Source organism: Cydia amplana, chromosome Z, assembly GCF_948474715.1.
Source record: "Cydia amplana chromosome Z, ilCydAmpl1.1, whole genome shotgun sequence".
NCBI lineage: Eukaryota > Metazoa > Arthropoda > Insecta > Lepidoptera > Tortricidae > Cydia > Cydia amplana.
Window position 1 is genome coordinate 23,106,731 of NC_086096.1, and position 27,453 is coordinate 23,134,183.

Consider the following 27,453-nt stretch of genomic DNA (forward strand, 5'->3'; position numbering starts at 1 on the left):
TGCTAAAATCTAAAAGGACCAGAGCCGTTAGCTCTTTTTTCTCTATATTGAGCCGAATGTCGTCGGTAACCTTGACCAAAGCCGAGACAGTACTATGCCCGGGGCGAAAACCAGACTGTAGGGGATTCAAGAGGTTATAGTTATTGAGAAAGGAGGACAGAAGTTTGTGTACAAAGTGTTCAATTACTTTGGAGAGGATTGGAAGAATAGAAATAGGACGGTACTGGGAAAAGGATGAAGGATTAGATACTTTTGGCAAAGGAATTACATGTGCAAGTTTCCAAGAAGAGGGGAAGGAGCCAGACGAGAAGGAGAAATTAATGATTTGGGCCAGAACGGGAGCGATAATTTCCGCCACGAGCACAATCATGCCCAAGCTAAGGGCATCTTCACCAACGGCTTTAGTTTTAATTGTTTGAATGAATATTCTATTATCTATCAAATTCTAGGTTATTCCTCTTTCAGAACTACAAAGTACATAAATAAGTTGGGTGGAGTGGTTATTTACGTCAACAACAAATGGTGCCCTGTCTCTACTGAACTGGAAGTTAACGATGCCAATTGCTTACTAGTAGAAGTCCCAAATAGTTTCCAGTTATAGTAATAGTTTCTTGGCCCTATGCTCTTCACTGCGTATGTTAACGATATTCTCACTCTGGAGCTGAAGAACAGCGAAGTCTTGTGCTACGCTGACGATACAGCCATTTTGTTCTATGACGACTCTTGGCTGGATGCGCAAGATGTGGCTGTTTCAGGGTTACAACGTCTGTCAAAGTGGTTAAATCTAAACCTTCTTACTCTCAACACTGATAAATCTAAATTCATAGCCTTTCACAAAACAGCGGCATCCAGCCCATCATCCATTCTGTCCCATTTGAAAGTCCACAGCCACAGTTGCATAGTCCCACCGAACCCTCAATCTTCTGCCTGTTCCTGTAACTGCATAAACAGAACCACCTCACTCAAATATTTAGGCGTAATTATTGATGAAAACCTTAATTTTAAAAACCATATCTAGACGACCACTGGTAGGGTTCGTAAACTCATCTACACTTTTAAACTTTTACGTGAATCTGCTTCTGGTCAGATACAAAGCTGTGTACTTAGCCCTCTGTCAATCAATTTTAAACTATTGTATACTAGCCTGGGGAGGCTCTGGTAAATCGTTTATGATAATTTTGGAGCGCGCACAAAGAGCGGTTCTGAAGATCTGTTTGGGGCGACCCCGTCGATATCCAACAGTTGACCTCTATAAAGAAGCCCAAGTCCTGAGTGTTCGCAAATTGTATTAATTAAGAAGTGAAATCAGTGGATTATTATTAGAAATAATTTAATAAAAGTAGCACAGAGTATCACGTTTACACAATGAGAATAGAAGAGACAGTGACACTTATAAAACATATGAATATAAAAATCCAAATATCAAAAACCATGATAGTGTTCTTATTACAAATAATAAAAAGGTTTAACACCCCCCCGTAATATGAACACCCTGTATATATTCATACTGAACATAAGTGTATATAGACATATCAAAGTAAACTGTACACATAATAAAATATAGCACAAAAAAAAATCACCCTGTATATACATCTAACTATCACACACTAATACCTACTATGTATACCTAAACCTAACCTAAACCACCATTTGTACACTTGAAATGTTTTATTTTTGCCAAAGGTTTGGTTAAAATGTCGACGACCATATCATTAGTAGGAATGAACCTTAGGTGCAGATTATGGTATGATAGTGCGTCACGGATGAAGTGATGTTTGATGTCGATGTGCTTGGTGCGGGCGTGATAAGTGCTATTATGTGCAAGTTTAATGGAACTCTGATTGTCTGAATGAATGATCATGGGATGAGCGATATTGAATACCTCCTGTATGAGCGTTTTTAGGTAAATGGCCTCCTTGCAGGCTTCAGCTAACGCCATATACTCAGCCTCTGTTGTTGAAAGGGCGACTGTACGTTGCTTGCGAGCTTCCCAAGAGATTGGCCCTCCACTCACCAGAAAGACATATCCAGTATAGGATCTTCGGTCAATGATGCTGTTTCCAAAGTCGGCATCCGAATATCCCACGACGTTGTTATGGCCATTACGCGTGTAAGCTAACCTCATGTCCTTAGTACCTTTGAGGTATCTTAGAACTCTTTTTGCGGCTTTCCAATGTACCCCCCCGTAATGTGTGTTAAATTGGGAAAGGTACAAAACTGTATGCGCAATATCGGGCCGAGTTCCAATAGCTACATACATTAATGAGCCGATGAGTTCCCTGTACGGGACATCAATCTCTTCTTCCTGCGTGGGAAGGGTTAGCTTTAGGCCAGGTTCCATCGGTGTAGTGACGGTGATGGCGTCCGTCATATTATATTTTTCTAAAAGTTTGTCAATATAGTGTGACTGATCAAGGGTTATACGACCTTTGTTCTGGGAAACCCTCATTCCGAGGCAGTCTTTGACAGGTCCCAGATCCTTGACCGTAAACAATTTCTTGAGGTCGTTTTTAAAGTTGGTTTTCAAATTTTCGCTGTTTGACAGGACGAAAAAGTCGTCGACGAATACTGCTACAACTAGAAAATCGTTGTTATGTCTCGTGTAGTACATGCAGTGTTCCGTTGATGCTTGTGTAAGCGATAAGGTGGCCATAGCTTCGCACACTTTCTTATTCCACTGACGTGGAGCTTGCTTCAAGCCATAAAGCGACTTCTTTAATAAACAGACTTTATTCTTCGAATCGGTAGAGAAACCTTCAGGCTGTTCCATGTAAATTTCCTCTTCCAAATCACCATTCAAAAAGGCAGTTTCCACGTCGAGGTGGTCAACTTGACAGTTTAGTTCCGCCGCATATGCCATTAGTACAGATGATAGCCTTGCTACGGGCGAAAAAGTTTCTCCGTAGTCTATGCCTGCAACTTGGGTAAACCCTTTGGCTACAAGTCGGGCTTTATACTTCACAACGTGTCCACTCGTGTCCTTTTTTAGTTTAAAGACCCATTTGCACTTTGTTGTCTTTCGATCCTTGGGTCTATCAACAATAATCCAAGTTCTATGTTTTTGGAGAGACTCATACTCAGCTTTCATCGCTTCAAGCCATTCTTGCTTTTGCGGATGGTCTGAAACTTCTTTAAATGTCTCAGGTTCCAGATCAGACGTCATGTTGACTGCGCAAACCTGTATGTATCGCTCAGGCGGTCGTCTGTCCCTAGCAGGGTATCTGCGCTCCGGTTCTTCTGCTGGTTCAGGGTTCTCAAGACATTCCATTTCAGGTTCGGCGGGCGCAGGTTCAGGTTGATCTGAAACTAAAGATTCAGGCTGGACATCAAGCTGTATATGGTACTGTGGTGTTGGATCAGGATCAGAAATAGGGACTAGAACTTGCTGTGTTGGTTGAAGCGGAGGTTCCAACTCGGTAGTGATGGGATTTGGGGTGGGATCTACCTTGAGCTTGTCTTCTATGAAGACTACGTCTCTAGCAATAATAATCGCTCGAGGGTTTTGGGGATTGACGAGACGGTAAGCTTTACTTTCCGTCGCGTAGCCTACGAAGATGCATTTCTGAGTCTTGGCGTCAAGCTTTGTACGTTTTTCTTTTGGTACAAGAACATGAGCTTCACAGCCAAAGACTTTGAGGTGTGACAGGTTTACCTTTTTACCGGACCACATCTCCTCCGGAATACGGTTCTTCAGGGCTTGCGTCGGCACGTGATTTTTGATGTAAATCGCCGTGTTTACCGCTTCTCCCCAATATGCTTTCGGCAGCTGCGAGTCCTGGAGCATGCATCTCGCCTTTTCAATGATCGTGCGATTTGCGCGTTCCGAGATCCCGTTCATCTCAGGGTTGTACGGAACTGTGGTCTGATGGACAATCCCGTTCTCCTTCAGGAACGTAGACAGATCATGGTTGACATACTCGCCTCCATTGTCTGATCTCAGGACCTTGATCTTCTGCCCCGTTTGGTTCTCTACTAGATGCTTAAACTCTACGAACTTACCGAAGACCTCATCTTTTCTTTTCAAAAGATAGCCGAAGGTTTTTCGACTAAAATCATCCGTAAAAGTTAGTAAGTATAGAGCTCCGCCAAACGATTGCGTACTCATTGGACCGCATAGGTCGGAATGAATGAGTTCCAATACGCAATTTGACCTACTCGTAGACTTGTAAAAAGGTTTCTTAGAAAGTTTGCCTTGTAGGCACGGAACACATGGTTCATGCAAACCTTTTTGAAAATCTACACCAACATGCTTATTTTTGAGAATGTTTAAAGTTTTGGCATTTATATGAGAAAGGCGTCTATGCCAAAGCATTGCGGACTCCTTGGTGCTAGTACAAAGTGCGTGAGGAGTATTATTTGAACTGACATCAAGTCTAAACATACCTTTATGTATAGAGCCTGTGGCAATGACAGGTTTTGTCACTTGACAGCCATTCTCTGGAATGATACTCGCGCCTTTTGAAGTAAACAAAACTTCGTAACCTTTATCGGTTAATTTGTAAACCGATAGAAGATTTGTGGCTAGACCAGGGATGTACAAAACGTCACTAATACTATTTACATTGTCAGATATATACATATTTACAGTACCTTTTCCATGGCTTGAAATCTGGTCATTGTTTGCGACTGTGATGGGCATCATGTGAGGTGACATGGCGGAGAACCAATCTCTCCGGTTGCTCATGTGGGAAGTCGCACCAGAATCTATATACCAATCCTGAGAACCTGTGGCTGTAGGAGGAATTAGAGGGAAACAAGATGAAAGGGTGAATTCAGATGTATTAAATGACTTGACCGCCGAATCATTCTTGTTTTTGTTAATTTTTCTACACTCAGAAACTACATGCCCTAACTTTTTGCAATATTTACAAAATAATTTAGATTTCGTCTTCGACGAGCGGGCTTGCAGCACATTTGCTGGTCCTTCTTTGACAGGTGCAGGTTGGGTACTGCTGGATGCAGCGGTGACAGCACGAGAGTCTGCCTTTAGAAGAGCTGTCACGACGTTCTCCGATGTTATCTGGGTATTAGCGTGTTCCAGGGTCATCACCAATGGCTTAAACTCTTCTGGCAGGCCGGCGAGCATCACGATGGCCAGAAACTCATCGTCGACTGATGCGTCAATGCCTTGGAGTTCCTGTTGCGTAGCCAGCGATTTGTTCACATATTCTTCCATGTTACCATCATATTTGTTGGATAGTAACTTCCTCATCAAAGCCAGTCTTCTTGTTAGGCCGTTATCTGCATAAGCCTTTTTTAGGCATTGCAGTGTTTCAAACGCAGTTTTAGCTGACCTTATGACCGGGTACACGTTTTCGTTGCAGGACAGGCAAATTTTTGCTCGAGCACGGGCATCTTTTTGCTTTTCTGTGGGGTCTGTACAGTCTTCTTTTGTGCAGACCTCCCAAAGTCCTTGATCGGTGAGCAAACACTGAATACTAAATGACCAGTTGTTGAAGTTCTTGCTTCCGTGTAGCTTCGAAAACGTTATATGAGTATGTGTAGACGTCGATGGAGAATCCATATTTCTCGTACTCGTACTTTTTATTTAAACTTATTTCACAGCGATGTACGCGGGCACTCATAACCTATTAATTAAGAAGTGAAATCAGTGGATTATTATTAGAAATAATTTAATAAAAGTAGCACAGAGTATCACGTTTACACAATGAGAATAGAAGAGACAGTGACACTTATAAAACATATCAATATAAAAATCCAAATATCAAAAACCATGATAGTGTTCTTATTACAAATAATAAAAAGGTTTAGCAAATTGTATTTGCTACGTGTTACTTTATATACTAATATTATGGCCAGTCGTCTGCCGGAACATCAATCGCTCACTTCAAGTAGAGTTTACAGTATCCCTAAACCTCGTGTTCTCACTTCTTTTGCGCAGCGCTTCTCAGCATTTCTCTTCCCGCACATCTACAATAAAGTAGTTAAAATTTGTGACATTAGGCACTGTAACGTAAATGAGGCAAAAATTCGTATACTAAACCTGCTAAAGTCTTGGAACTTCGACGAATCAGAAGAAATTCTGAATCCTTCCTAAGTAACTCCTAACTCCACGTTCTGATAAGATTACTTCTTCATTCCTCTTCGAGTTCAGTTTCAGTTTTTAATAATTAACGCTCGAACACACTTAAATCTAACAAACTTTTACACTCACACATTCTTAGATTTGATTCACACACTTTTCACTACCTCCTCACAACAACCTTACACATATACAAGTACACACTCCTCCTTTTTCCTATTCCTATTCTTATGTTTAATATAATTATAAATTTTATTTCTGGTAACTCGTGATGATCATGACCCCCGCGATACAGGACATGCCTAGTGCGGGGTTCAATGTAACCTTCCTGCTAAACTTCAATTATGAATAAAAATATTGTTATTGTTATTATTATTATTCTCTTTATTTACTTATCTTCTTAGTTTAGGTTTTTTTACAATATGAATATAAAAGTAAAATAAAAAACACTTACAAAACAATAAAAAATACATATAAACATATTACAAAAAAACCTAACCTAGGGGCCGCCAGCAGCGGGGCAAGGCTCAAGCTGCCGGTGGTTAGGGCCGCAGAGAGAGGAACCGGCGGACTATCCGCGCCGTGTCCAAGATCACCGCCTTCTGCATCTGACCCTTGATCCAACCACCTAGCGAGAGTCTCTCAAGATGTTGGTCGAGACTCTTCGCTATTAGACCGTTCGCTGAAACAACTATCGGGACAATGATCGTCGAATCAACATCCCACATGGCGGTTATCTCGTGAGCCAAGTCAAGTACTAGACTTGTCCTTCTCGGCTTTCACGAGATTCTCATCATGGGGGATGGTGATGTCAACGAGCACGGCCCGGCGTTGCGCTCGATCTATTATCACAATGTCAGGCTTATTGGCTACAATAGTCCTGTCCCAATAGAGCGTGGCACGACCATTCTCGAGAACTGGCTCAGGTGAATATTTATTATTATTATTGTTATTGTTTTAAGGATTGTAAGGACCTCCTGCGGTGAGATAGAGCGAAAGTGGAACAAGGACGTATCGGGCCGAGGAGTATTGGCTAGAATAGATAACGTCCGTTGCTTTACAGAAGGGTCAAGGTCAACCGGGGAAGAACTAATGTGCCGATTGATAGCTTCTAAATCGAGTACACCCGTGTGACCTTGATGACTCTTGCCCACCCCAAGAGATTTAAGAAATTTCCACAGCTTTGCGGGAGGACAATCGTTAATGGACTGATGAATATAATTACGCCTTGCATTTCGACACGCTTTGTTGCACCGGTTACGCAAAGAAGTAAAAGCCCGCAGGTTTTCATCGGAAGGATCTTTACGGAGTTTGACGCGAGCACGATTCCGCTTAGCCATGAGTGACTTAATCTCAGGTGTAAGCCATGGCGCGGGGTAGTGCTTGACTCGAGTAGGTTTCAAAGGAGCGTGCTTATCAAATCCCGCGAGCAAAACGTCATTGAAAGTCCCCAGCTTAACTTCAATATCATCTGTCAACTCTAAGGATGACCAGTCAGCATTCCGCAAATCATCTTGGAGAGCCTGTAGGTCAACGTCATGAAGGTTCCGGCGCAAAAATATCTTATGACGCCTTTTGGGTGCTCGAATTTTGAATGAGGCGAAAATAAGGTCATGATTAGAGAGAGCTGCTGCATTAAATTGGCCATGGCAGGCCACGATTTCCGGGGAAGACGTTAAAATTAAATCCAGAAGAGAGGGAGGACCATTATGTGGAAAATGAGTGGGGCCGAGGGGTAAGACTTCAAGATTTAGGGAAGATGCTAGGGAATTAAATTTGCGCGAACGGTGGTCGTTTTTTAAAAGGCACGTATTGAAGTCCCCCATAATAATGAGATGATCGTAGCGTGGAGACAAATCAACTAAAGCATTTTCAAGGATGTCGAAATAATTGACCATAGAAGAGGGGCTGTAAAAAACTCCTAAAAGAACATTTCTATGATGCAACTTCACATCTAGAAAAAGCTATTCTGGTGCGTTCGAGTAGACCGTGGGAGACTGAGAAACCACTTGACATGCCAGATCGCTTTTAATATATATGGCAACACCGCCTCCCCTAACTATGCTACCGCCATTACCGTCTCTAGTGCCAGTTCGGTCATTTCGAAATAAACGGTAACCCGGCAGTGGGTAAAGAGCAGACGACAATGAGGGCTTGAGCCACGATTCGGAAATAAGGATTGCGTGTATGTTTTTAACGTCAAAAGTTGCTAACAAATCAGGAAAGTGTGCCGGAATACTTTGAGCGTTAATGTGTACAATGTTAAAGCACTTACCCGCTGATTAGAAGGTTACGTGCAAACGCCCATTTAAATCTGGCAAATCAGACGCATCGCTAAAAGAATCATAATCATAATCATAATCATTTAATCGCAATCCATGGTATTACAGGTGTTAACTTAGATTAGGTACAGCATGGACCCTACAAGGGCGTGGCAACATAATAATATTATATATAGGTATATAAGGGAAATTAAACTAATTAATTGTCCATAAACTCTTGCAGAGTGTATGGGCATTCGGTTAAAAGGTAAGTCTTGAGCTTAATCGTAAAGGGTAGACGAATATAAGGAGAAGTATTCGCTGTCCAGGCTTATATCCAAAACATCAGACATTTGCGGTAAGTAAAACAAAATAATATAAAATATATAAATAAAACAATACTCCTAAACTAACGATATTTGTATAAAATACTTAAGCTCTAAATACTAGGCCTAAACTCCACAATTCACCTCAAATACTCGCCAGCAGCTGGTTCACATTACGAATTAAATAATTAAAGCTACTTAATTAAATATACATCGTTCCAAGTGTAATGTGTTAAGTAGTAGAGTACAGTCACACAAAAATTTTAACACAACTGGACGGATACGTAAACAGAAAAAAAAAATACATACGAAAACAAAACAAGGAAGTGGGAAACGGAACGTAACTTGTCAAAACAAAATGATACTAGGGACACTAGTGACAGTGACGTTAGTGACACTTACAAACTCCCTGCAATCAAAATAACAAAATTTATCATTTATCGCCTAACCTTCAATATATATTACAATGAAAATTAAAATAAATGTGACGTATTATCCGGTACAAGCTGAACTTTGCAAGTATATGCTGAGTAAAGGTGCTCACATGGCAGAGTGAAAATTGATAACAGAACAAATCAGCTATAACAATGAGGAACAGCAAATATCACTGTGCTACCAGCGTTGAGGCTTCATTTCCGCGTGCCTCGATTTGGAAGAACCCTGCGTGCTGCTGCTGCGGAAGTTGCATTGGCAGCGCTAGGCAGCACGGGTTCACCGCTGGCCTCGCCACCAACACTCGCAGTGGACTTTTGGGCGGCCCCATTGGCATCAGAGGGCATGGGCAGTGCACGAAGCTCGTCCATAGTTGTTATTTTATGTCGTGAACCATCTGGGCATACTACAACAATACGGCCATCGCTGGTCCAACTACCTTTGACTCCGTAGATACCCCTGGCCTCAAGATACACCGCATGCCGGGTATTTGTTAGAAATTCTGATAAAGTGAAGCCAGACCCTTTAAGGAGCTTCTTGGCAGCCCACACAACATCCCGGGTTCTGGAGCAGGAAAACTTCATTAATATTGCCCTAGGTTTGGAAGCCGCTTTGTTTTTACCAAGTCGGTGGCAACTAACAAATGAGTTAGTTGTGATGTCACTCAGCTGAAGCCTATTTTGACAAATGTCTGTCACTTTAGATGGGACTATCTCACCCTCAGCCTCCGGGACTCCGTGTAGCAATAGTATTCCAGCCCAAGAGCGCGTCTCCATCTCCTCCAAAGTCTTCAAGACTATATCCATTTGATTCTGCAGGCCCGAGACCTTTTTTCCTATAAAATCTTTGAAGCTGTTGAAGTCGTCCGGGACTGCCGGAGGTGCTGGTGCCTGAGTGGAAATGGAGTTCTCAAAAGTAGCCATCCGTGCATTGAAAAACTCCTTCATACTGTTCATTTCCTTTTGGAGTTGTGACAGGAGATCCATGACTGTTTGTGTTGTGCTTGACAGTGACTTGCAGTTATGTGCTTATGTGTGAGAATATTGTAGAGAAAACAGCTGCTAACTGCACTGAGGTGAGGTATTAACATATTTGAAACTTTTTATGTTCAAAATTGTTGTCTAATTATTTAAATAAAATAAAATTCGCCAGCAAAATTCAAATACGTGTTTCTACTTCGCCTACTTCTTTTTTTTTTACTTTATTGGCTATAAACAAATAATTCAGATTTTATTTCGTATGACTAACCATTTCAGAGGCTTGGCTATGAGACCGCGTCTTATCATGGTTACGAGCTATAAGGATTGCGATGGAGCACGACGATGTTGTACCTGCAGCCATACTCCAACAGCCTAACTTAGCGAAATCAATTAGTTATCGGTTAGCTGGACGAAACCTGTTCTCGTTCATAGGTGCATGTTAAATTGTACCTACATTAAATGCTATTTCTTCAGCAGTGTAACAAACAATTTTTTGCCACAGTTAACCATACCCCATCTCTCTAACCATAGCGTATTTTGAATATTGTTACTGTAATGTCTTCATGCAGTATTATGGTCTTTAAACATAAAATATAACCATAAATCTCAGTACCTATAGTTATATCATTCATTGCCTTGGTAAGATGTTAAGTCTCGGGCAAAACTCAATATAATTTTTTGAATGATATAACTACAGAGCCTCTACCATCAGTTGCCTGAGTATTTCTCACTTACTTTATGTGAATAAACGTGCCTTATGTCACGTTTTACGTTTCTTTACGGTCTAATGTGCCTAACTTCACTCCACTAGAAACGATGCTGTCCCTTTCTAAGTATACTAAAAAACAGTGCAAGAATTATATCGGAGGATTGTACAGCGCCCCTAGGAGTCACCTAAAGAACTAAATATCAAAGTAACCTACCGAAAACATCGAAGTTTGCAAATTGCGGGCATCTTTCTCTGTCAGTCTAATTACTCCTTAATTAGAGTAAAAGAGAAGCATGCCCGCATATTGCGAACTGTGAAATGTTTTAGCTGTTTCTATGGTTTCTAATAGGGTGATCAAAAACATAAATGTGAAATGAGAGCCAAGTCCAATATTTAGAATATGCCTCGGTGTTGATTTTGCGGAAAAAAGAATTGATATCTATATGGGTGCCAAGTTCTAGTTCGCTTGTGATGTAATTAAAGTTCAGGATTTTACTTGACTCGTTTTTACGTACACGCTATATTATATTTGTCTATGTTACTTTTTTATGAATTTAGTTTGTTGGTATAAAAACTAGACAAGACAAATCCTGAACTTTAATTTCATCCCAAGCGAACTAGGACTTGCACCCAGGGTAATTCGCCAGTGACTGGCCAGCTGGCCACCTTAAACTAATGTAACGTGACTGTTAATATTGCACTGGCAACACTTTGCTAGCTTAATTCATAGTGAACGAATAGCTACGACACAACCGGTCGGTCACGGTTGACAGTTGACACTTCGGAACGAGACGTCTTCGCGTAAGGTTGGTGACATTTTGAATATTTATGTATTTGCTTTGAATCGTTGAATATTTTGTACAATAAACATTTGATTCGTTACTTGTTGTTTAAAACTATCTTTACCTTGAAAATATCGTAACATATCAGAAGTAGGGATCGCTGCGAAAAAAATAAACAAACTTTTCGTACGTACCACGCCACTAGCTCGAACGTTATTGAATTCAAATTAAGAAAAAAATAGTAGCTATACCAAAAATATGTGCGAAAACAGAAAGAATTTAAATAATTAGACATATTAAGTACCGTTTATTTTAAAAATAATCCGTCAGTGAACTGATGCAAATGGATTTCAAATTTGAAACCTACCGACATCATTGAATTTTTTTTTGGAAACGTTGAGTAATTGCTAAAATATAAGTGAAATATCAAAGAAATAATAATATAATATGAATTTAGTGTTTTTAGTAATAAAAATAATACATTTTAAAGCAGATGAACATGGATTAAAGAAAAACGGTCGATAATTTTTATTTTTTTTATTACTTCAAATATCGATAAAATACAAAAATATAGTTAACAATGGATAGAATAAATATACTTATATACACTAATTACAATTAATCGTGAAAATAAACAGACATGGATTGGATGAATGTGGATTTAAAATAAAAATAACATTTTACAATAACGTGCTTTTTGTGACATACCCTCATTAATAATAATTGAAATACATAATTAATTATCTTATTCCGACCTAAGTCTATCTAACATAAGACTGAAAAATCGATTCCACTGACTTTTATGTGCTGCTAATTTCATTGTTTTAAGGATTTCCAACTTTCAAGGGCTGACATAAATACATCTGAGTTTCAGAAAATGAGTGACGAAGATACTGAAAGAAAGCGGCCTGGAGGCTCCCGACGCAGCCGTGGGCGCAGTCGCTGTGATGATCGGAGTACGCGTACGCGACATACCCGCAGCCGCAGCCGCAGCCTACGCAGACCCCGCAACTCATTGACACGGCCAAGTCGCAGTCGCAGTCGTCGTGATGTTCGCGCTTCGCGGACGAGGCCTAGCCGCAGTCGCAGTCGTCGCCGAAGTTCGAGCGTCGGCAGCACTGAATCACTGCGAGAGCGAGAGCGGGAGCTCATACGAAAAAGAGAACAGCTCAAGATTCTTGAAAGTGAGGTACGTTGCAAACGTTCACGAATAAACGACGAGCGTGAAGTGCGTTCTTTACCATCATTGCGTGCCTCACGTGGCCAAGCCCGTAGCAAAAATACGCCACGAAAACGCCGTCATATTCGTGATCGTTGCCTAACAACACCTGCTAAGGAACGCAGCCCTGACTTTGATGGAAATACAAATGAGAAGCATAAATCAACATCAAGTTTTTTTGACGAGTTTGTAAAACTATTAAAATCAAAGACTGGGCATAGCGAATCGTTTTCAGGCTCGAGTTTAAATAATGTCATACCTGAGTTTGACCCTATGTCAAAAGAGCAGACAATAAATGTCTGGCTCGATAAAGTCGAGGAATGCTCAGAAATTTACAACTGGAACGACAAACAAACGATTCACTACGCCCTGCCAAAACTTACTGGACTTGCGAAAACCTGGTATCAGGGTCTACCCTCAATTAAGCATACATGGACTGAGTGGAAAGAATTATTAAGAGAATCATTTCCAGCCACTGAAAATTATGCTGAATTATTAACCGATATGCTTAATAGACGGGTACGCCCTGGGGAATCATTTGAGATGTATTACTTTGCAAAAATTAATCTTTTAAATAGATGTAAGATATTTGGAAAGCAAGCTGTGGACTGTTTACTTTACGCTATTGATGACAGAGGTGTGCGCGTAGGCGCCCAAGCAGCTAAATTTGATAAACCTGAAGATGTACTTGAATTCTTTAAAACTATAAAATCTAATAATAGAAATCAATTAGATAATGCAAATAATACGAACCGCGATAGGCGTCCAGGTAACACAAATAGTTATTCATCAAAGCCTGGTAATGTTAACGGTAGCGCAACTAAAAGTAATGGCCAGAAGGAAACTATTAAGTGCTTTAATTGTCAGGGTGTGGGACATCCTAGTTTTAAATGTCCCAAACCCCTATTAAAGTGTACTACTTGTAACTTTATTGGTCATGATTCTCTACATTGCACAAAAACCAAAGAAAATCCACCTAAGGAGAAAAGTGTTCTTAGAGTTTCAGTGTCTGAGAATACTAGCGACAAATATAAGATTCTAATAAATGTAAACGGTATCCCCATTCCGTGCCAAGTAGACCTAGGAAGTGAGGCTACTCTCATTCAGAAAAATGCTGCCTTGCAATTGGGTATTACTTGGAAGGAAGCGACAGGTCCTTACCTGACAGGCCTAGGTAACGTCCCATACTTACCATTGGGTTTTACTTTAGCTGATATACAGGTTCAGGGCATTTTAGAAAGGAATGTAGAGGTATTTATAGTGGATGACCATTTAATGAAATGTAACGTCCTACTTGGCCATAGTTACACGGAGAGACCTACGTTGACGATTATTAAGACTCCGAGAGAATTGAAGTTTGAACGAACAAAACATATAGATGATATAAAAGTTGAGTTAAATACGGCTTGTGATGTTTCCATCGATGTAGGTGAATTGATATCTGTCCCAGTAAAGTCTAACATTTCTTGTCATGGCAATTTTTATGTGAATGGGTCGGTTAGGGGTCCCGTTGGGCAAGAATACTATCTTATGCCAGGTGAATACCAAGTTAAAGGAGTCAACTGCAATCTTTTTATTCAGAATATTAGTTCAACGCCGTTACACTTTAAAGAAAACACCCTTATTACTCGTGCCAAATTTGTAGGTAGTAGTAAGAGCGTTTTACATATTTCAAATGACTTGCTCCAACAGGAATCCGTGAGACCCAAGTGTGGGGAACAGTTAACCGACAGCCAGAAACGCCAATGCAATGAGTTACTTAGTGATTTTAAAGATTGTTTCTCAACCGGAATGCACGACTTAGGGTTTACTAATGTGACTGAGATGGAGATTCACCTTAAGGACACTACTCCAGTAGTGTATAGGCCGTATCGTCTAGCTCATTCCGAGCGTAAGCTAGTTCAGGACATGGTTAGTGATATGTTGGATCATGGAATAGTGCGGGAGTCCGAGTCTCCTTACGCGAGCCCGATCGTATTAGTCAAAAAGAAGTCGGGTGAAAAACGCCTTTGCGTAGACTACCGCGCTCTCAACAGCCGCACCAAAAGGGATCATTATCCCTTGCCACATATTGAGGATCTATTGGATCAGCTTTCTGGCCAGTCGTTATTTACTTCCCTAGATCTAGCCTCAGGCTATCATCAAATACCTATAGCCGAGAATTCCCGCGAGAAAACGGCGTTTGTCACACCCGACGGTTTATATGAGTACAACCGGGTACCATTCGGGTTGGCAAACGCTCCTGCCGTTTTTCAGAGAGCAATTCACAAAGTCCTCAGTAAATCTAAAGTGAGCTATGTCGTAATTTATATGGACGATATTTTGATACCGTCCAAGTCCTTCGAGGAAGGGCTTGGACGTCTCAAAGAGGTCTTAGGCTTGTTGAGAGAAGCAGGGTTCACTTTAAAAATGGAAAAGTGTCACTTCTTCCAAGAGAGAATTGATTTCCTTGGATTTGAGATAGATCAGGATGGTATAAGGCCGGGGCTCTCAAAAACTGAAGCAGTAGCCAAATTCCCAACACCAACCAATCAACACGAAATAAGGAGGTTCCTCGGGTTGGCGAGTTTCTTCAGGAGGTTCGTTAAGGGATTCGCCGTATTAGCGAGGCCTTTGACGAGCCTCTTGAGGAAAGATACTCCCTGGCAGTGGAGTGACCCGGAGAACCAAGCCTTTCAAACCATAAAGGACAAACTAATAGGTAGGCCTGTTCTCGCATTGTACGACCATACCGCAGAGACGCAATTGCATACAGATGCCAGCAAATTCGGCATTGCAGGCATACTGATGCAAAGGAAACAATCCGATGCCTGGCGGCCAGTCGCTTACTATAGCCGTCAAACTCAGCCTGATGAAATGAAACTCCATTCATTTGAACTCGAAACGCTTGCTGTTGTGAGTTCTCTAAGTAAATTTCGTACATACCTTATCGGTATAAAGTTCACCATAGTTAGTGATTGCAACGCCTTACGGTCGACTTTTACTAAAAGGGACCTTGTCCCACGCATATCACGCTGGTGGATACAATTCTTAGAATTCGACTGCACCATCGAATATCGTCCGGGTGAAAGAATGTCACACGTTGATGCCCTCAGCAGGGGACCTGTGTCAGTGGGTCCTGAGCCAACACATACACTGGATGTTTTATCCGTTGGTACTGAAGATTGGATAACCACTGTGCAGTCCTCTGATGACGAAATCAAACGTATCAAGGATATTCTGGATGACCCTGAGACACCTAAGATCGTTAGTATTTACAAGGACTACACACTTAAAAATGGACGGGTCTTTCGCGTACTTAAGGATGGGGGAACGAGGTGGGTGGTCCCAAAAGGAGTTCGTTGGCAACTTTTGAAAGCTAACCATGACAGCGTGGGCCATTTTGGTTTTGAGAAGACGCTAGAGCGGATACGCTCCTCATTTTGGTTCGCAAAAATGCGTAAATTTATAAAAAAATACGTATCCGCTTGCCTTGAGTGCGCCCACTACAAGTTGCCAGCGGGCTCCCGAGAGGGACTACTACACCCCATCCCAAAGGTTGACGTTCCGTTCCACACACTTCACGCCGACCATCTCGGCCCATTCCCAAAAAGTAGACGCGGTTTTACTTACATATTAGTGATGGTGGATGCTTTCACAAAATACGTAAGCCTTTTTCCTGTTCGAAGCACTAAAACTAAGGAAAGCATTAGGGCATTTAAAACGCTTTTCAGTTATTTTGGGTCACCTACACGGTTAATAACAGACAGGGGCACAAGCTTCACAAGTAAGAAATTCAAAACCTTTGTACAGTCGATTGGCACGAAACACATCCTCAATGCCGTTGCTACACCGAGGGCCAATGGGCAGGTCGAACGTTATAACAGGACGATCTTGTCTGCTCTTGGTTCCATGGTGCATGGCAAAAATAAGAACACATGGGAAGATTTACTCCCTGATGTACAGTTAGGGTTAAACACGACAGTTCATGACGTCACAAAGAAAACACCAACCGAACTCTTGTTTGGTAGAACACTCACAAACCCGTCACAAGGCATATTAAACGAAATCGCGGATGATATTGAGGATAAAAATATAGATAATAGAACAATACAGGACATTCGGTCTCAGGCTTCGGATAACATAAAAGAAAATCAAGAAAAAACAAAGGAGCGATATGACAGAAACAAAAAACAAAGTACAGTATACAAAGAGGGCGATTTAGTTAGGATTGCGAGGGCAGTAGTGACGGGACCAGGTCAATCCAAGAAGCTTGAGGCCAAATGTAAAGGCCCTTATAGAATTAAAAAAGTTTTACCAAATGATCGCTTTCTTGTGGAGGATACTCCTTTAACCAAAAAGGGAGCTAGGTATGAGACAGTTGTCGCAATTGATAAAATATTCCCTTGGCTTAGTTTTAGTACCACTGCTTGCTCTTCAAGTGAAGATAGTGAGGATAATGGGAGCAATGAAGAATGAATGAACTTTATATTTACATTTAACTTTAAAAATGGAAATCTAGCATGATTAATGAACTCTAGCCATTTACTATCGTAAAATATGTATACGGATTTAACTATTAGAGAACTGTGATTGATATGATAGGATGCACTGATTGATAAAATGTGATCTAAACTATTAATAGAATGTTGAAACTTGAAAGTAGATTTTTGAATTAGTGTAATTTGAGTCGGGCATGATTGGCATATGAACTTGTCGCCCAGGATTGGCTCAAATTCCATGGATATACTGATTAAGTGAATGTTTAAACATAAATTGTAGTATGTATTTTGTGAAAACGTAGGATAGTAAGCGATGTTTGAGCCGGGCATGATTGGCGTATGAACTCGCCGCCCAGGAGTGGCTAAAACTGCATAAATTTATGACTTGATTATGATGATATAATGATGAATAGAGAGGAATGATTGAGTCGGGCAGGATTGGCGTATGAACTCGTCGCCCAGGAGTGGCTCAATCATATCCATAAGTGATTGTGTGGTTGTGAAGGAAGTAACTTCCACACTTAGGGAGGATGTTTGGAATCGGGCATGATTGGTGTACGAACTCACCGCCCAGGAGTGGTTCCAAACATCGCAGTCATGACAGTGAGGTAGTTGGGAGGAATAACTTTCTTACTTCATGGCTATAATTGGAGTGATCTTTTAATTTAGGATTGTGTGAACTTATATAATATTGAATTACGACATGTTACAGTGTGATATTTGTGATCTCATGATGAATTACGAATTTCTAAAATAGTATTGCAATTAAAGCGTATTTGTAAAAATTAGAATAACGTCTAGAACGAAGAGACTCGTTCCTGAAGGATGGCCGACTGTAACGTGACTGTTAATATTGCACTGGCAACACTTTGCTAGCTTAATTCATAGTGAACGAATAGCTACGACACAACCGGTCGGTCACGGTTGACAGTTGACACTTCGGAACGAGACGTCTTCGCGTAAGGTTGGTGACATTTTGAATATTTATGTATTTGCTTTGAATCGTTGAATATTTTGTACAATAAACATTTGATTCGTTACTTGTTGTTTAAAACTATCTTTACCTTGAAAATATCGTAACACTAATGATGAATTCTATTCATCTATAAACAGAATCAAATTTAGTATAGTTTCAATAACTGGTCAGCTTTCAATAACTGGCCACCTAATACTAAAATGAATTCTGTTTATACGTGAATATAATTCATTTTTAGTTTAGGGCCAGTAACTGGCAAAATACCCCGTATAGGTATAGATTTCAATTCGTTTTCCGGCGAAGTCAACAACGACGCATATTTTTTATAAGTACCTAGTATTGAACTTGACTTTCATTTCAAATTATTTTATGTTTTTGATGCATTGTCATTACTTTTACAGTACAGAAATTATTAGTATTCATCATAGTTGATTTCGAAACTAACATTTATTTCTATTTAACAATTATTTCTAGTTAATATAACACATAGCCGCTGAGTCGTCAGTTCTCTTTTAAACTTGGCTTGACACGCTACCCGCCATTCTTGAATTTGTGCGAGCTATTTTGTCACTTTTTACAGATTCAACATTCATACTACAATTTTTAAAGATTTGACGTTGCCATAGTTACGAAAATATTAAACATATCAATGTTAGTAAACAATGTATAAACAGTGCTGTGTTCAAGAAAAAAATGCAAAATAATATATGATAAATACGTAAACACCATTAATAATCGTGTTAGAATTATACCTTTGCGTGTTAAAAAATATGAAGCAAATTATACGGGCTACTTTTGGCTACATAAATAAGATTATTATGTACTTATGTTGAAAATAGTACACACGTGAGAAGAAATCTGTATTAAAATAGGTATGTATATATGTTAGGTCTTGCCCTGGCCTCGCTTTGTGTAGGTTGCTGTACGTGCCGGCGTACTAAGTAAGTAACATTATACGGCCTTAACAGCGATCTAAATTTTATGGTACCTAAATGATCTCGATCTTAGCACTTTCAGTGCCAAGCGCCCCTTCCCAATACAAAATGAACCCACTCAGCGGGTTTTTGGGCAGTGAATGTGTTAAACCTTATTTTAATTTTCAGATTGTGAACTACCAGCAAAAAATGTTAAGTTTTATATTTCCTGTTGCCAAACTGACGAGACATGAAACATCATCACCACACACATGAAACATCGAACTGAACTTGAACATCGGGAAATAATATATAGGTAGTAAAGAAAAATAAATAAACTCACATAACATTTGTATGTTTTATTTTATTTAAGATATAAAATAATAGGTAATAATATAAAAAATACGTAGGAACTCTCTCTGTGTACATATAAACAACAGGTCTTGCAGTAAGTATGTATATTGTGTTACTATGTGGTATGTGCACCCGGCAACAACAACACAACATGTCTATGTACCGCTCCTTGACATCATCATCTTCCTCAAGTTGTTGTCCCGGCATTTAGCCACTTGCCAACTAATCACTTCTACAATGCATACAACAATGAACGATTTGTTTGTACGCATGTACCGCTGGATGCCATCCGGGTTTGTATGGAAATGTTGTTTTCAATCATAGGTTCATGCCTAAAAGCAAAAACTGCTCGTAAGTAATGTGATCTTTGCAAATGTACTTAACTAAACAGTAGAAATAGGAGTAAATATAACTCATTACCTTTGTATCAAATCAGCCTTTTTTCGAGCTACTAATTGATTTATTCCGTATTAGTTTTGCCTGGAGTTCACGTAACTCTTATAAATAAATACATACTACGTTGAAAATTGCAAAGATAATCGTGAAAAATATGTTTATTTGTTGTGTTTACAAGTTGACAGAAATGTAACGTCGAAAACTCACGTATTTTTCGATGACATTTGTCACGTTTATTCGCGTAAACGGCGTAAAGTAATTAACTTGTATAATTCTGGCTCAGTTTTCTTTATATAGTTAGAAAGAGAGCGTTTTAGGTGTGAAGTTCGGCATGGATAGAAAACTTACGTAAAAACGTTAGGAACTCATGGTACCAGTTGAAATTTTTAGTTCTTTAAGTGACCGGTAGAGGCACTGTACAAATACTCCATACATTTTCCTTAACGTTCTCACTATCGACTGTCATTTACGGAACTCATGGTAGTGCTTCAGGACTGATTTGTCTTATAGGAGAATGTGAATAAAGTTTCACATTTTCTCCATAGTCAATCTATGGAAAATGTTTTCTTTAATTTGTGGCTTTTAAGTAGATTACCGTAAGTTGACCCCATAGAAACTATTGATAATGGATAGGAGTGGAATCGATTGGCATAACAAAACACCATGTAAAAAATAATAGTTTTCATTTTCATACAAATTGTATGGGAAAAGTTTTCCTCGATTTGTGGCTTTTCTAGACGGAATTTTTTTTTTGGTTCCATACAAGCTTTTGATCCTTAATTGAAATGGGATCGATTGGCATAAAAAAAAAAGTTTGTAAAAAATTACCTTTTTCTCGCACCCTGTATGTTATTTCCAAAATCTGTAAAAGCCAATCTTCATTAATTTGAAATCGAGGGAAGGTCTTCTAAGACCGTTTTCTCGTAGCAGCACGGGATCTGGTAGCTGCCCTCACTGACCCAAAAAGAAAATCCACCCTGTATATCAAAGAAAGAAGGAATGAATTATGCTTTATTTATTTTACTGATTTATATAGCTTAATAAAACGTATAGCATTATAAGATTAAAAGTCATGTTAAACCTAGAAAGAAAATATTTTGTAACGAATTAATATAATAAGGTAAAATGGGCTGAGTAGGTTTCGCGGGGAAAGTTGGGTTATGAATGGGGAGAGAAGGGATGAAAGGGGGGTGAGATGGATTTTTAAGGCTACTGCTACAAAAATAATGTATTCCAATTTAAAATGGAGTGGAGGAGAATGGATGGAATACTCATAATAAAAAAATATCGATCCAACAATCTTCCAAAATCACCTTTGTATGAAAACCCAACTCACCCCAAATACGAGGGACTACGGGGTGAGGTGGGATTTTCTGTTTATCGTCTAAGTTATGAAATGGAACTACCCAAAATAAAATAAAAACTAAAATACAAACGTCCGGAACACTTATTATATACACCTTTCAGTTTGCATATGTAAAAAATAAAATGCTATCGAGGTTTGAATGTCAGTTTTGCTCCTACTCACCCCATTTTACGGTAACTGCGATATATGAATCCGAAGTGGGATGGATGAATGGATGGACAAGAATATGTATTTATATATCGTATGATTTCAGATTATATCTCGTACCTGTTGGTTTAGACTCGGTAAATTTGAATTTATTTTAATCATTTTTATTAATTGTTAACATTATGAACCAATAACCATAATGAAGTTTTTACCATTATAACATTCCTTTTTAGGTGAGGAACAGTGAAGCAAAGAAATTGATCATTGACATATTAAATAAGATAAATCCTAAACGAAACTACTGGCACAGGTAAAAAAATTGCATAGAGGTAGACTCTACTAACTTTGCTTATAACGTAGTGGACCAATGTCATACTAGTGTCATTCGCTCATAGTTAGTACTAGTAGTCTAAAGTGGTAAGATGAATTTTATCAGTTTTTTCTCAAACATGCAATGAAATGTCGTCGCTACGGGCGTTATAACAGGCTTCGAAGTATCACGTTTCGGGCGGAGCAACTCGAGAGAACTGTAAAGGAATTTCATACAAAATTGAAGGCCTAGGCCGGGAAGTAATTTTTTTTTTAATTTTCATTTCATATATATTTGTGACACAGCATGGTGGCATTCATCCATTAAAAAAAACTATTGGTAGGCAGTATTTGCTTTATAGATCGTAATGACACTGCCACTACGCCTATAAAAAAAACAACAATGTTTGCTATATTTTGCAGTTTTATTTGTATAAAATCAACATGAACATAATAAACAATAAATTGTTAACAAATATCTATAATTTCAAAATACAAATTAAACTACACCAATAAACATTTAAAATATTTCATCTAAACGTTAGCGGTAAAAATGTCTAGGCTCAAACACGCGTAGGTATTTTTTTTAAATTGGTATGGAGGTAAAGTTGAAAATGTTTCATTATGTATTTCTGTTTTATTGGATTTATGGTGCGTTGCTGATTTTTTTACTTAATATGAGTTCCGACAAAAATACCGACGAAAAAATGAAATTACTTAATATTAATTGTAATCGTAGGAGTTGGAATTGGCAGCGTAAGCAGAATTGATTTTAAATAACTTGCTGCCTCTGCCGCCAAGTTAAAGACGAAGTATGTAGGTGATAATGGCAATTTTAGTATTTGAAAAACTAAGAGAAATGCCCACAGTTTATCAGAAACAGTTTTTGTGGCATATTTTAAAGAACTGAAAGTAACTACAAAATCGTCAACACTGCTGTGGAAATTATACTTATATACCTACTTCATGAATAAAGCAACGATGTATGTGAAACATGATAATTATCAACATAAAGACTATGTAAACTTATGTGACGAAAACGACAGACGGATACAAGGCGAAAAAATCAAGGATGCATAAAAATATACGGGTAGTAAAAATACACGACTCGTGTAAAATATACGTGTGATAAATATATGTATAGGTACGTGTTAGTTATATTTTGTGTGTAGTTTACTTTTAGTTTTTCTATAAATAAAACTTCGATTTTGTGGAATTTTTATTTTATTTATTTCATTGCATGTTTGAGAAAAGCATTATACATACCTCGGCGTGAAAAGGGGTTGTCGGCCTCATAACTATCCGGTCTCACTACGTTCGGCCGTCTATATGCATTCCGCCGGCAACCCCTTACTTCCCAATCCCAGCCTCTGCAGTAATGTACTATTGTTAAAAGACTTCATTTGCTTCTCGGATTTGCCGTTTATTACTTATATGCTTAAATTTCATAGAAATTATTTAAAAAATTCAACGAAAGTCGAACTTCACAACCCAAACGTCCGATGTTTTACTTTTAGAAACTCGATTGCGTAGTAATAATATTAAGTATGTTTTCATTGCAAATCTGTCTGCTTCAGTATTAAGGTATTCTCATGTTAGCGTGATTATTGTAATTCAATGAAGTAAGTGTTTTCAAAATGAGAGACATTTAAATTACATGCCGGCAACATAATTTAATTTTAGGTTTCAAAAATCCACAGTTGATTTAGTAAGCTGAAAGATTCTTAATTATTACACAGACATTTTTATGAGCGCAAACTGCGGCATTTTAAAGGAAAATTAGAAAATGTACAAACTCCTGCAAAAAAAAATTGACACGTGCAATTTGTCGATAGAATTAATCGCATAAGTAATATCTATTTAAGACGAAACAGGAGCTGAGTCCCATTTCAGATTTGAGATTTTGAGGTTAATATATAGTAGGAGATCCGGCATATATGGTCGACCTTCACCGATCTGTCTGACGAATGAAACTCACATATTATGAAATAAAATATGTTCCTGAACATAAATAAATAGGGTTGCCTAAAGAAATATGGTCAAGGCTATTTTTAATTAATTTTAGAAAAAAAAATTGTTTTTTCTTCAAATTTCACCGATCTGTCTGACAAACGAAATAAGTTCCAATGGAAAGTATACAACTTGTACAACGTAAATCAACTAGGTTGCCTATCTTTTTCCGGTCACTATTATGTGGTTGCCGTATTTAAACAGGTGAGTTTTTATCGATAATTAGGATTGTTCATTTTTTTTTAAATGTTCTATTTCGAAAACCATTTCGAGATATGAAGTTTTCAAACAGTTTCCGACATTTGCTGCGATATAATAATTGAGGATTGAAGATATTTCAACAAATATCCTAATGACCTTAGTTTGACCTTTCTCCTGGGCTGAATGTAAAGTCATCGCATAATAAAAGTTATCGAACCATAGTAAATAAATCCGTAATTGTCAAAGTTGTCATTGTCATCAATTGTCATAATTTAATTGACAGCGTTTTACACAAAAATAAAACGCTAATTAAATAACTTACCATATTCGGAACCTAAAGTAATATATTGAGAGTGGCAACACTGTAGTTAGTCGTATTGTCCTTTTCTAGCATATACGTCCATCTCTCTCCCACACCCCCACCACTTCAGGCAGTTGCGTTTGACAATTTTGACAGTTAGAAACAAACGCACATTACCTCATTGTCTCAAAATTATACATATTTACACCAGGCAGGATTAAAACTTTAGGTTCCGAATATGGTAAGTTATTTAATTAGCGTTTTATTTTTGTGTAAAACGCTGTCATTAAACAACTGTACCGATATTCGGAACCTAAAGTAATATATTGAGACGTGTTTGTTATCGCCTGGTGGTGGGAAGACGCCAAGCCAATGTGATTATACATGTACTTACATATTATGTATATGTAATATTATTATATTAGGAGTGTTTAATTAATTAATTAATTATGTAGTACACCCTTTATTTTAATACATGTGAGGAGAGAGGTATTTAGTAAAGCATACAATTTTATATACCATTATATTATGATACTAACTTTCCATTTTATATACGTATTTAATGTAGGTACTTATAAATTTTCAACGAAAATAAGTGAGTCACCACAAGGGTGCTATAGTACTTAATTATATGTATGTGAGACTATGTAAAAGAAGATAAGTCAATCTACTCTTCAGGGAGCATACAACATCTGTGATATGGAGTGATGTAATTAAAATATGAAAAGATAAAAATCATAAAGTACTCGAGTAGTTTTTATTTATAACTCCCAATTATTGACAAATTTGATAATAATTATCTAGTAAGGTAAGCAGTTGCAGGATATAACAAGGACAAGACCTTTCTTATTTCCAGAATCCCTCAGGATTAAGTAGACGAATATTTTAAATATTCGTTATATCACTATCACTACCCACAAAGTTAATATTGGGTAGGTACTTAATAAAATATCATAGGGAATACTTTTAATGATTTTACTGAATTCTTTTAATGACTGTGAGCCAGTGTGAGCTATTTATTTGGTTATAGCTATAAAATGCATTTAATCGTTTGTACGCTTTACTAACGCGAGCTAATGGACCTAAACAAACCTTACTTAAAATTGTGAAGGTTACTTTGAGAGCTTAAGCCATATCATAATACTCATGTGGGCACTAGTTACGACGCTTTTTGGTGCTCTTGGCGTTCAAATGGTAAATGTAGAATTGCCACAGAGCTTTATCAATGATATTTGTATAGGTGCAGCTCATTCTGCTTATGTTCATGTTTAGCTATCATCAAGTGACCTTAATTGTACTCATTATTGTCTATATATGCAGTATGAGTAGTTTACCTTATCTGGTGCCTACTAGTAGACATAAACTTGATTGTTTCTGAACGCTAAAGTGGCTTAATTTATGTAAACCATTCATAGACATAGCTTAATTCTGAATATTCAGTCTTCTCTTTCCAGATTAAGAATAAGGTACTTAATTCGAAACCTTAGCTCATCGCATATGTGTTTTTAACCAAAATGAAAATTTGTGTTTATTTTGTGATTTTACATTATTTGCAATAACTGTGCGGAACCATGGGGTCCCCGACCTTTTGCCGGGCACCCGTGGGCCCAAAGCCAACAGCGCAGATGCCGTTTAAGAGGAACCTCTATTTTATCCAATGCTAGGGTCAACACTTTGTCGAATATATTTGATATTTATGTATATTTATCCTCCTTATGACCTAAGGGTAGGTAGTTGTAACTTTTTGATATCAAATATACGCAGAATAGTCAATTATTTTGTATTCTGAAGTGCATATAATATTACTGGATTTGGGCCAGTGTGCTTTTGTATACTATATCTCTGGCCTACTATATAGGCTAGTCTATTAACATCCCGCCTCCTGGAAGGCAGTATACAGACTTCTTAGATATATTCACGGTAGTGCTAAGAGTGTGGACCTGGTTTTCCGACACTTGACTGCATGAGATTATTTTTTTTTTCAGGTCTCGAGCAAGAAGGGTGCCTAGATAGGTTGAGGTCCTCAACTTGTGGATTTGGTAGGAGCAAGACACAGACGGGGTGTAAATTAGTTAATCCACCATGTTTCAAGAGATTCATGTGCATTCATGCCTTCAGGATACACTGTAGAGACAGACTAACACTTTGGCAGAGTTTTGCTAACATATAATAAATGATTGCATTTGTTTGGGTGTACAATTACATGTTCCACACCAAAAACATAATTATTTATATATTTCAATCTATTTTTGAAAGGTTTGCGTTTCAAAATAGCTTCGCCTTTTCGCAAGGCGTGCTCCTGTTCCCCTATTTTATTGTGCAAAGCGAACAGTATCACAATGCTATAATTTTGTATAAATTGAGAACTAGAGGGTCATGCCCTAGACGTGACCGCCCAGAAACTGTGCTAGAACCGTTCGTACAAACCATTCAGTCACTATTTTTAAAAACCTTTTGTAGTGGGTACATTCCACGGTCTTAAATTTATTAAACGTGTAGTATCAAACTATGACAAGTCATGATAAGTGAAATAAGTGACAACAGTATCTGGTCCGTGCATAGAAGCACTTGCCCTTGAGGTTAGGGCATGGGTAGTTTATTATAAACTTAATCCGTGCATAGGAGCACTTACGATACAGGTGGTTTAAAACTTCCAGGGTCACAATACAGACACAAGGGTGTAAAATACATAATTCATAAACGCCCGTTAGGCCAGTTTTGTATATTTTATTTCAAACATGCTTGTGCAGCACCGCCAGCACATGATAATTTTCCTAATATACCATGGCAGTCAGGGATATAATAATTATGTAAAAAGGTAGGTAACCTTGGTCATGTCGTGTACATAGGTAGGTACTCGTAAACATGTTAACTGAAAGACAAGTGCTCTCCAGCCAAATATAATTTATGCAACTGTGAGCTGCTCTTACATTGGGATCATATGTATTTATTTCTAGTCTGTCATATTGTAGCAGGCCTAGACTTCAAAGGTTTGTAGATGTTTATAGGGCCGTTAAACGGACCCTTTGTACACCTTGAGCAGGCTGTTTGTTTCACACCATGGGTAATATATATTGTAAACATAGCTTATTTCAGAATGGAATCGTAAGCTCTGTCGTGTCGTGAGCTTACCGAGCCTGATTTAATTAGAGTCCACAGATTGTATGGACCTTGGAGGATTGACCACTCCTTATTCTAATTATCAATATTCTGCCTGGGCTTATAGTCGAAATTAGGTGACTAAAT

The 27,453-nt window shown here is 38.5% G+C and overlaps 2 protein-coding genes across 2 annotated transcripts in view; one reads left to right on the forward strand and one right to left on the reverse strand.

Moving 5' to 3' along the window:
• Positions 1–27,453, forward strand: part of LOC134660637 (uncharacterized) — an 87,545-nt gene that overhangs the window by 35,004 nt on the left and 25,088 nt on the right. The window contains exons 6-7 of the mRNA XM_063516412.1: positions 21,493–21,523; positions 21,620–21,696. Of these exons, the coding sequence (XP_063372482.1) occupies positions 21,493–21,523; positions 21,620–21,696 (108 nt within the window). The remainder of the gene's footprint in view (positions 1–21,492; positions 21,524–21,619; positions 21,697–27,453) is intronic.
• Positions 9,053–10,241, reverse strand: LOC134661443 (uncharacterized). The gene has a single exon (XM_063517535.1). It carries the CDS (start codon positions 10,046–10,048, stop codon positions 9,260–9,262), a length of 789 nt encoding a protein of 262 aa, XP_063373605.1. The 5' UTR covers positions 10,049–10,241; the 3' UTR covers positions 9,053–9,259.

Excerpts from the sequence above, each read along its gene's own strand:
- LOC134661443 (XM_063517535.1), bottom strand. The coding sequence starts at position 10,048 with ATGGATCTCCTGTCACAACTCCAAAAGGAAATGAACAGTATGAAGGAG.